General features: G+C 42.1%; 1 protein-coding gene across 1 annotated transcript in view; it reads left to right on the top strand.

Moving 5' to 3' along the window:
* LOC126390954 (zeta-sarcoglycan) overlaps positions 1–11,454 on the top strand; it is a 451,267-nt gene extending 439,813 nt beyond the window's left edge. The window contains exon 8 of the mRNA XM_050045480.1: positions 8,698–11,454. Coding sequence (XP_049901437.1) covers positions 8,698–8,904 — 207 coding nt within the window. The 3' untranslated portion in view covers positions 8,905–11,454. The remainder of the gene's footprint in view (positions 1–8,697) is intronic.
* The last annotated feature ends 623 nt before the right edge of the window (positions 11,455–12,077 follow it).

Raw genomic sequence — 12,077 nt, 5'->3', positions numbered from 1 at the left:
GCTAATGTTAGGACAGTCTCCATTTGTGTCAGGGTTTTGAGATGGTATAGGCCTGTATACCGTAGAGGTTGGTTGTTTCTGGCCCCAAATATTTGCTTTGATTTTATGATAAGCTGCTTGTTTTTATGTCATTACAAACACATATACACACACTCTATTTATTTACTCTTATTTATATGTAACTGAAGAGTAGTTGACTCAGTGCAGTGGTGATATGCTTTTACAAACTGAGGAGGCAGGTGTCAGCAAGACATCGAAATGTGTCTTGAAGGTCTTTAGTATCATAAGATTCTCTTTGTACCACAAAAAATTGAGCATAGTGTTAGTCCAGGCAGGACACGATGTCAAGCTCAGCTCACATCACAGCTACATCAGCTGATCTCAAACAGCCCAATCAACTGATGGAGCAGCTCAACAGAAGGGAGTCAGCTGATAGATCACATGATTCCTTTCTATGCTACCAGTTGGCCAATCTCATCCAGGGCACCCTATTTAAACTGCTCTGGCCTGCCTACTGTTACTGCTTCCTCTGCAAGCTGCTTTGCATCCCGCCTGCACCGCAGATCCTCCTTTTCATGCTTTGTCTGACTTATCAGTGTCATTTCTGTTTTGTCATTGATGCTGCTCTGTTCTGTTCCGGGGGGGTCTTTGCTGCTGCTCTCCCTGCCTTCGGCTTTCCATGTAGGTGCATGGAAGGGCAGGGAGGTTTGCTCTCTCTGCCTCAGGCTTTCCTGGTTTGCACGTGGAAGGGCAGACAGGAGTGCTCTCGTGCGTGGAAGAGGCTTTCTGTGTGGGCTTGAGGAAAGACAGAGAGGCCCCAGAACAGAGCCATACCACAAAATGCCTCAGTGTAAAGCTGTTTTAACACATACTGGCCGATGACTTATTTGTACAGTGCTATTGACACACGTGTGGTGTAGAAAAAACATCATAGAGAGCTGCCATGAAGTTAGAGCTTAAGCTAAAGTGAATTGAGGGTAATTGTAACCAATAAAATATGCATAAAATGTTTGGAAAGATATGACACTGCTGATGTGATAGTAGACATGGTAAATATTAAACTGTGGCATAAATATAGCTTTGTGTCCTCTTTTTACTGTTTCATCCACATTTCAGTACCCCCTTTATCCTTCATACATCTCTTCCTCTGTTGTCAACCCAGACTAGACTCCTACTCCTCCCAGTCTCCTCCTAAACAGATTCATACACTCCTTTATCCTCCTAAACTACTCCTCGACTCACTCCCGACACTCTTCCTCCTTATCTCCCCCTGAAGACACTTTAACCCTCCTATCTCCTCTGCTGTCTTTTTCCCTCCACCTCCCTCCCCCATTTCATCCCAGGAAAAGCTCGTCCTTTCATCGCCGCCTTCCCTCCTCTCTCGCAGCACATTTGCCTCCCACCCTCTTTCGCCTGTTCCTCAGCTGTGCCAAAGGAAATCATCCATGAAAAATGTTTTGACCCTCCATAATTGCCGCTTCCCGCATGTTTCCCTTCTCCTTGACGCAAGGGCCACGTGCTTGCTAAACTGATGTCGGAAAGAGATGGGCTCAGACACACATACACTTATGCTGCATGCACACACACTCAGCCACCCACGCAGACTTTCAAATGCATAAGGGAGATATACATATAGAGACAGATATACACCTTTTCTCATTCTATATCTATGCAGGGAGTGGAAAAGATAATATGAACACCTCCACAGTCTTGCAGTAAAGTGTCACTGTGAGGTTTAAATTCAACTCCATGATCATTGGTGAGGTCAGGGTTTGTCCTGTTTTGTAAGGTGTTCTGTTATTTTGTATACTGCCTGTATCTTTTCAAATGTGCACAGACATGGTGGATCAGAGTTATTCATTAGCATACATACACATGTCAAATGCAAATCATCAACAATAATTATGATTTTCATGTTTCATTTTACATGAAAGATTTAATGTCTCTGTTTTCAAAACCCATCTGATAAAACGTTTTATCATGTCAGGCTGGAAATAGACCTCTTTTTCTTAGATCCTCTAACATAGACAGTGTACAGATAAATTACAAAGCTGCTTCTTTTTATTAGATAATTAGCAATACTGCACTATATACATCGACGTTTGGGCTCTGCATTCCTCCGCATATGTATGTTTACCAGGTCTCTGGTGAAGATGCCGGTGACTATATTGACTCCAAATGGTGATGGCGGTGAATTCAGGTGTGTCGGCCAGTGAACTTTTGTTTTCATTTGTTGTCTTCGTATTTGTTTCTGGAAGAAGGAAGCACAGGTATTGGATTAAGTGCTGCAGACCTTGAGACAATCACTGCCCGCGGCATCTACCGACCACCAGACCAGCCAGGCAAAGCACCACCAAGGGCAAGGAGAGCCGGGAGAGCTGGGATAAGAACTAGGTTGATCCAGCTTGGACCTCAGGCTGTTCCACTACCCAGCCTTCCTCTGGCTGATGTCCTGTCACAGGAAAGAGAAATGGCTGAAGTAGGACTGGGGTTGGCCCAGCAACGGCAGATTAGAGAGCGGGTGCCCGTATCTTTGCAGAGACCTAGCTCCATCGCGGCATCTTTGATCACAACGTTGTACTTGATGTGCCGGCTGTGCTGTGCGCCTACAGAGCACAGGACTCTGATTGGACGAGGGGAGGCAGACTCAGTGTTTGCATTGGTGATGCCTGGTGCTCAAACAGTCAAAATTGATGGGCTTTTTTTTTTTCTTTTTTTTTTTTGCTGATGTTTACTATCCCAAAAAAGGCACTTCAGGAATTTTAGCCTAGGAACCAGATAAATCTGCGAGCTGATGTTTAATGTTCTCTGATAGTTACACCTGGTCCCCCTTCCATTCAGACAGATTTCCAGCTGGCCTAGCCTGGGTCGGGCAAATCATAACTGTTTATCTAGATAGGTAGATAGAAAGAACTTTATTCATCCCAGAAGGGATATTCAACTGTCCAGTAGCTCTAATATGGAGTGAGTTTGATACAGTTTTTGACGGAGGAACATCACTGGTCCAGATTTGAAATGTCATACATTTCGCTGCTCTTATTGAATGTAATTGCATCTATTCAACTTCATCCAGAGAAACGCTCTAGGCTCATGAGACTTAGATCAGACTGTCAAAATAGACACTGCTGATCATATATGAATTGAGATGCTGTTACTGCTTCGGCTATTTCCCGCCTCATATTTTCAGAAACACATTTTAGTGTACTGTTAAGCTGTAACTTGAAGAAGTCTGTGACCAGGCCATCATTTTTTCCTGCTTAAAAATGCACGAAGGACCACCACAACTTGCGTGTGCCACTCAGCGTAATATGAATTCACTACTGTTTTTGTTTTGTATGTTTGTTTGTTTTATCATGGGTAGCATGAATGGACTAGAGCTTCATTTCACCGTGCAAAGCTATGTTGTACAATCACAACAAACTGAACCTTGAAAAATGTAGTTTTATTTTCTGTTATTCCACTTATTAAATAATTCATTATTATGGCTTTTATCGATGGTTGAGGCATGGAGTCAAGGTTAGTACAATCACTGATACCAGAGCCCTGGTTAGCTCATTCATGCTGAGGAAGGCAGAGCCCAGAACATCCATGTGTGTAGTGGACTGCTGCTATTGATAAAAATAAAAGATAAAATGTGAGAAGAAAATTAGTAATGCATTTTTGCTCCTGGCTGGTATACCATGAAAGATTTCAGGAAAAATATGCTAAAGCCAACAATAGAGCCTGGTCCTTCCTTTGATTCGCTCGTACATTGAAAGCTATAGGAGAACATTTTGTAGGTATGTCAGTGCAGTCATACAAATGCATAAAATGCAGGCATGTCACTGAATATGAGTAGCACAATGCACTCAGCAACAAGCACTCCTTCATTCCTATTCCCAGACACCATTATATTCACAGACACATGTCCTTGCACACAGAGTCACTCTCGATGCACATTCACATGTACAGACCCTCGCGTACTGCTAACAACAGACCGACCTAATACTTACAGACACTTTCATATGGGATGAATGTCATCGCTAATCCGACCCTGAGCTACAACAAATGACTTCTACTCCCCTTCCTCTTTTTACCTTCCTTCTTTCCATCCATCCATCCATCTGTCCATCCACCACCTTTCCTCTGCTGCTCTTATTGCCTGCTACCTAGCGTTCATCCTTTTCTATCCCTCTTTCCCTCCGCCTTCCTGTCACCTCTCACCTCACAGCTCCTTTCTCTCGACCTCTTCCTCACTCCATCCTGCCTTCTAAGTCTCTCATTTCCACTAATCGCCTTCTCCTCTTTCCAATCTCATAATAAGCACCCTCTCCCTCCCTCCTTGCTTGTTTCTCCATCCATCCCCACTCTCCACTGCCTTTTCCTCCATCTTCACATTCTCATCCCTCCCTCCCTCCCTCCCTCCCTCCCTCCTTCCTCTGTTCCCCAGCCCATCAGTTTGTTTTCGTGATGTTTCCAATATAATGGAAGAGAAACCAGTAATTTCATTGGTGTTTCCTCACATAAACACGCGCCCATCTCTCCTCGTTTTCCCATCCCTGTTGCCATGCCCAAGTTCATTTTAGGTTTTCATTGCTATGGCAAGCAGTCTGTTGGAATTAGATTTGGGTTATGTTGCCAACCGTGACTGAGTCCTTTCCTCTATAAGGCTATAACTGAACCCTGGCAGCTTTTATTGGGGAGCCAAAGGGAAGATGACAGGTGTGCACCAGGGACCTGTTAAAGGCATACCTTGACATTTAGAGATGTAGTGTGGTATTTTCCTTTGTTGGGCACATGGGGAGAAAAGTGCACATATTCGTTTTTCACCAGCTCTTAAAGAGTCTTGTTGTCATTGTTACTATGTCTTATTAAAACCAATGAGGCATGGCCGGCTAATGAGATAGCTGTACACAGTAGCTTCCCAGTGACTCACCAGTCTGCCTCCTTTGTTTTTAATTTTATTTTATTTTTAAAAGAACTAAAACAAATCTTTTTCTTTTTTCATATTCTGGAAACTATGAAGATAACCGACAATTACCCAGCTTTTATTTATATCTTGAGTAACATGAGCTCTGTGGCATTTACTCTTATAAGTGAACAGCTACAGAGTCATTGTTATATTCCTATATGGACTATTGTATTATCCTAACTTTTTTTTTTTTTGTCTGTGAGGAATCATTTATTTGTAGGCGAAAATGGTAAATTATCCTAAAGGAAAATTCAAGTATTTTTCAACCAGGGTCTTATTGTCATTGGTAATTGTGGCCAAACTAATAAGTTCTTGCTAACTTTGCACCGACCAACATTCGGGAAAGTTGACTCCAGCAAAACAACGTAAATCAGAGCAAGTGGCGTATGCCACCTAAAGTTTTCCAAATAAACCATAATTTTAAATAAATCATCTCACCATCCTGCTGAAACACGTCAGTAGTTTGGTCAGTGCATTAGTTGAAAATCCTATAAAATTTACTCAAACTGATCAAGACATGAGGTGATTGTTTTCCCACTGGAGCTATTGTGCTAATTCTCCAACAAAAAATAAGTAATGTGCCTTTAAGACCGAAGATGTTTTGAATAGGATTTATTGCCCTAGGGGAGGTTGAGTGATTTCAATTTTGCATGCTCTGTTTGGTGACATTAATCCCGTCTGGGGAGCATATGTCGACACCAAAATTCAAAACACAGGATTAGCACCTGATATCACGCCCCACGTCACCTCCTCAATTGTACAGTAGAAATCATCATACCTTTAATTTACAGAGTAAGAGAAGTGTGGATCGGACCTTTTCCTCCTTTTCCATCAAAATGTTTTTCAATTAGTTAATTATCATCAATCAGACTATGAATTAATGGACTAAGTGTCTCACCAATAATATATTTAAAACACCAAGGACCCTTTAGGTGGGAGAATGGAAATTAATAATACAGATCTTGTAGAGTTTGAGTATATCACCGAGTGAAGACCTCCAGGCTATTTGGGATGACACCATCTCTACCCCGGTGTGTTACCTGCCTATCTGTCTCCAGGCTAATGGCTATTAGATGAACTGCTTTTAGCCGCACAGATATTTAAAGGCAACATGAGCACACCTCTCCTCAGCTCCATCATGCAGACTGTGTGTGTTGGTGTTTGTGTGTTTGTGTGTGTGTGTGTGTGTGTGTGTGTGTGTGTGTGTGTGTGTGTGTGCTGCATGTGCAGATGTTGTTTATACAGATGGAGATGTGCCCTGTCAGCCAAAGTGAAATCATTAGTTATACTAATTGGTTCCTAGCTGTTGGGATATGTGAATCCCTCATTCCTCTCCTCTCCTTTTTTTCTTTCGTTCATCTTATCTCCCTCTCTTTATGTCCCCCATCCTCTCCCAGCCACTTTTGATGTGACATTTTCTCTCTGTCATCCCTCCCTCATCCTTTCATCTGCCTCTCATCCCCCGCTTTTGCTCTTTTCCCTCTGTCTTTTTGCACTCATAGCTATTTTCCGCACACTTTTTCCCCTATCCTCATTTCTAAAATGAAGAACATGAATAATGGGGATACAGATGTCTGCTGAGATTATCGCCCCGGCCTTGGGGTGTGTGTGTGTGTGTGTGTGTGAGTGAGAGGGGAGAGGAGTGGGGGGGCAACAGAGTAGTGCTTCCTTGAAGATTGCAGAGTAAATAAATAAGCAGGCATAGCAGTCAATAGAAACCAAGATTGTGTAATGATTCTCATTTGAAGCTCAGCTTGTATTAATCTGAAGATGAGAGGAATGGACTGAAGGAACGCAGGGAGAAGTAAGGGTCAGGAAGGATGAAGGCCAATAGGGAAGGGCGGTGGGGGTAGAAATGGGGGAAAGAAAGAGAGCAAAAGGAAAAGAGAAGTTCTTGTCTTTGCAGAATAAGGAAATCACTTCTGTCTCTTGGGGTCTCTGTTCACATCTCTCTTCTCTCTCGTTCATTTAGCTGTCCATCTTTTTATTGGACAGTCTCTTACTCTCACTGACAGTTAACTCAGTCTTAAGAAGTAACTCGTTCGGTCTCTTTCCTCTCTGGAACAGATGTACTGTGTCTGCCTCGGCTTCTCTCATATTCACTCTCTTCTGGATGCTTCTCATCTTCCCATGACTGGATTAACAGAATCCAACAGAGGGATAATGAGTTTTAGGCCCCCGCTGACCCCACGCTCTTCCTGCTCTCTGTACATTGTGTATCTAACCAGTTGTGTGGTAACTACTCTGCATTCTACCATTTTGGCCAGGTCTGTCTTGTGAAAGAGATAGTCAAGAGAAGTCCTTGACAATTTTGTAGGAGACTACATCTGCCAGCCTAATTATATTTTACCAAAATATCATCACTGTAATGCCCTTCAGTTGACATTGTGATTTACTGGTGCCTATTCCAAAACTGATTTGCATTAAGCTGCAAACCATCTGACACGCAGTAAACCGATAATCAAGGTGTGGGACTGCAGGGTAGTTTCCCACTTTGCCTACTCTGTTTGGTAATCCAGCCTTGCATCAGTGTGTCGTTACTGTTGCAAAGTTAGAATGAGTTTAGCTTTTTCTATCGTCTTCAGCAAGTGACCTTTTCTCATCGTTTGTTTGTGCATTGCAGGTGTTTTCTTGCAATAATTTAAGATAAACTTGACAGGGCACATGATCTGTTAAATTCATTGGCCGCTATCAACAAGCAAAGCTCCTGACCTGCCCTTCAGGCTGAACTGATTGAAACGCCTCCAAGTAAAGGTCTACTTGCATCGGAAATCATTTAAGAAACCCTCTTGCAAGTTTCCTTTTCCCCAATAATTTGGCACCAAGTCTGTGAAAGCTACACTCAAAATTTCAAGTCCAAACACTGCAAAAATGACCAAAGAGACAACTTTACTTGTCTGTGTAGAAAAACGAACTGTGTCTCATATCAGGTGATTTTATCTTCACACATGTTTTATCTTAATACTAATAAGCTGCTTGATTTCATCTGAGGGATGATGTCTTCTTTGTGCCTTTTTCTTAAATGTAGCCACTTGTTTTTAGGAAAATATCCGCAGAAATTGAAACGGCTTTTTTTAAATGAGTAGAGGGATCCCAAGCATTTGGCAGATTTTTTTTTACTTGTTTGGATAAAAACACAATAGTAACAGTGATACTGAAGCAAATTAGCTGGTGTAAAACGTTGGCTTTGTTTGCAGTGTGTGTTTTTTCTTTAGTCATGCTTTTCCTTGAGTCTGTCTTTTCCCGTCTCTTTTGTCTTCCCCTCACTCCTCTCCCACTGATTCCCTTGCCTTTCCCTTCACGTACTTTGCCCTTTGCCTTGTTCACTCCCACTCTACCTTTTCATCAAAAGAGACCTGTTCTAAATAGAAATTCCCTCTCTGTCTCCGTAGATCTTTCTTGATGACAACCCCAGTCGACCACAGAGAGTATAGTCATCCCCTACGGCAACATGCTCTTTCTTGCTTTGTATCCACAACCCCAGTTTCTTTTCTTTTTTCTTTATTTTTTTCTGAAAACATAACTCTTCCCCTTCCTTCTTTCTGTGTGTATTTTAGGCACCAGGTCAGTCCATGTGAGCTCAGTCCCTACAGCATTAACATCAACTTCTGTGTGTCCATGTTCATGTTTTATACATCAATTTTTTTGTCTTTCGTCTTTCCTTTTGTTGTGTTTGTTCTTTCTTTTCTTCTATATCTCTTGCTCTGAAATCAAAGTTCTCAATCATTTCTCTTCTGTGTTCACAGATCTTTCTAGACGCCAACACCATCAGGCTGGGCAACATTCCCCTCGGCAGCGCTGTGGACCCCCTGGAGGGGGCGCCAGCAGGCACCACCTACACCAAACAGACTGTGTACGAGCTTTGTGCCTGCGCTAACGGCAAGCTCTACCTGTCCCCGGCTGAGAAAGGCTCTACCTGCCAAACCACCAGTAACTTTTGCCTCTGGAGCTGAAAGTGGGAGGACGACAAACACCCGGGACATATGGACCATTAGAGTTTGAAGCTAATGCTAGCCAACTGACTGAATCAACACGGATTATGGCTTGGTGGGAAGCTAATGCCTGCTTACAGACCGAATCAACATGGATTGTAGCATGGCAAGAAGTACATGTCTGTTTAACAATCGAATTATATGGATTACAGCTTGGCAGGAAGCTAATGCTTGCTAACAGACCAAATTAACGTGGACTGTGGCTTGGTGTGAAGCTAATGCCAGCTAAAGGACTGAGTCAAGGCGGACTAAAGCTTGGTGAGAAGCTATTGTCAGCTTGCCAACCAAATTAATATGGATTGGTCAGTTGCTAATGCTAGTCAAGAGGATGGATGACTTGGCGGGAAGCGAAAGCAAAGGTTAGCTGGTGGGTATTATGCTATGACGACTCATGGACGTGGAGGGACAGTCTCCCCCTTGGGCTGTCGTTGGCTTTCTTCGTCACCGTTGAATTGCTGCCAAGACGGATTGTGAATGTCACAAGGATTGCATTTGGAGGTTTCCTGTGAACAGCAAACTCACCTACAATAAAAGTTGAGTAGTTTGTTCACTGTATGACCAAATCATCCTGGAAAACCTGTTCCTGCTTTTGAAGGATATACAAATATGGTAAAGGACTGCAACCCGCCAGCAGGGACTTGGGCAAGGACTCAGATAGATAACAGACATCAGTGTGGACTTTGGTTTAGCCCTGCGGGTAGCTAACAAATAAATCAGACAACGGTTTAGTCTAGTGGGAAGCTAAGGCTAGCTAACGGACCAATCTATACCAGAAAGGCCTTCCCCCTCCTCCCCCTCTAGTCTTTCAACCCAAATGTTGATGTGTGACCCTTCTGCATTAATCTGCACCTGACAGTGAATATTCTCTCCGACCCCACTTTTATTAGGATAACTAATGCAAATAATTGTGCTTCAACCTTGCATTCACCAGCTTTTTCCCTCATCTATTTTCAGATTTTTCACTTCTGCCTTTATTTTCTTTTAGTTACTTTTCTTCGGATCAAATATTTTACTTGTTACTTCTTTGTATCCCTTTCTTGTAATTCTTCATTTTTCTATATTTTCCTGCTGCTCTTGTTTAGCTTTCCTCCATGCTCCAGTTATTTTGTTCTGTCTATGCACCTACATGCAGTGGACTGGTAAAGAAAACGTCATTCTACCTATCCACTCTCTTCCACCGGTCTGGTTAACAAAAGAAAATATTGTTCTATCTGCTTTCTTCCAGTGGACTGGTTAAAAAACATTTTACTACCCATCAGTATCAGATGCAGGGTTTCTCCCCCTCACAGTTTGTTCCCACACCTTTTGGTTTCTCTGGAGTCATTCTATCTGGGCATGATGCTCTCTCATCAGAGACAGAAAGCAAATGGAAAAGGAAGAGGAAAGTGAGTGAAGTCTTACGTTAAATTAAGGCTCAGGTAGGTGCTATAGCAGACTGACCATTTTATGGTATGAGGCCAAACCTCCAGTCAGGCAGAGGCAGCAGTCAGACGACGGCCAGACCAATTTTGTCCTTGTTATGGAGCATTATACATCATCCTGCGTTCCATGTCTGTCAGACTTTTTTTTTTTACTCTTTTTGCATGACCTTTCTGCTCTTCTTGCCGAGCCCTCTTCCTTCTCAGTCATGTCGCTTTTCTGTGTCATTGAAAAAGGTTCTGCTCTTTGCTCTCACTTTCCTTTTTTGTTCCTTCTTCAGCTTCTCTTTACTGCAGTATTTTTACTTCCCATCACTCCTCTATTTTATTTTATTTTCAGCAGTTCAGTTTCTGAATATTGTCTTATCTTGTCTTTTGTCTCTTTCCCATCACTCCACAAATGACATGTCCTGATGTTTTCTCCACATCTTGTTATTTCTGCACTCCTTTAATCTCCTTTGGCCATCCCAAACTCAAATATCAGGAAAAATGTCCCTTCACTCTCACACTATGCCCCCTTTCAAAAGTTCTGCAACCTAAGCAAGAAAAGTCAAGAAGGTCCAAAATATTATTTAAGGGGTTATGTTGATATTTTAAATCAGTCTCAGATGGGGGGATGTGAATGGCCTCGAGCTTGCTAACCTAGCGCCCAACCTCTGCAATGGCTGGAAATCAGCAGATTTGTGTGGCAGAAATCCCCCCTGGAAGAAATTGTGGATGGATTTGGTTGTGTGTGTATGAACTCAACTGGATTACGGCCCTGAGGCGTACTTTCTTTTTTTTTTAAAAACAAAGTGATACACAGGTGCCTTTGCTGCTGTTGGTAAAAGCACATCACAGTCTGAACGTTCACACTACCCTCAGTGGATCATCTGCAAGTGTCTCTGGAAAAAAACTATATATTTATCAATCTACCTATCTATCTATTTAGTTTTCTGTCTTTTTTCCTCCCCTTCTCTCCTGGTTTTGTAGAACTCTCAGTATATCCAGCTGAAAAAAGAACAATTCAATCTTGGTTTAAAGTTTAATTTTCTGATGTGTTCCCTTCTGGTTTTATTCTTGATAATAAAAAAAGCACAAATTATGCCATGTATATAACAATACCAATAAAATACAAAATAAAATAATATTGTTTTTAAAAAGAATCTCTGGAGTCTTAAGTGTTGTGAAAATTGTAATTAGCACTTTAATGTTTCTGTGTTCCTAAGAGGAAGGAAAAATGCTTCCCTGATGATCATAAATCTAAATAGCTTTACATGTTACAGACAACAACATTTTTTTTTTTTTTTACATGATTTAATTTCATTTTTAATACTTTGTTGGCTTTTGAGTTGTCCTGACATGATTACAATTAAAGCTCCAGTAGGCAACATTGTTTTGGTATAATTGAGTAAAAATATCCTCTAAGCATAATGTAAATCAAGTGGTCTGAGACAAACAGTAGGTTTCTGCACCTCACCATGGCTCTGTGTTCAGCCTCTAAAGAATCAGTATCGTGCCGATGTGCATCAACCAATCAAAGGTCAGCTCAGACCACTGCGTTCCTATTGGCTGTTCTATTGCATATGCGCGTTCCGCTGGCAGAAGGGGAGAGCAAGCGGCAATGGCGAACAGTGCACCAGGTAAAATAGCTATTCCAGCATTTAGCAGCACGGCTAAACAACCCAAAAAAAGGAAGACAGAACTTGGTTCCCCGGAGCCCCAGAGGGAGGGGAA

The sequence above is a fragment of the Epinephelus moara genome, chromosome 5 (assembly GCF_006386435.1).
Source record: "Epinephelus moara isolate mb chromosome 5, YSFRI_EMoa_1.0, whole genome shotgun sequence".
Taxonomy (NCBI): Eukaryota; Metazoa; Chordata; class Actinopteri; order Perciformes; family Serranidae; genus Epinephelus; species Epinephelus moara.
Note: the sequence above shows the minus strand (reverse complement) of the source record. Positions and strands in the feature narration are given on the sequence as shown.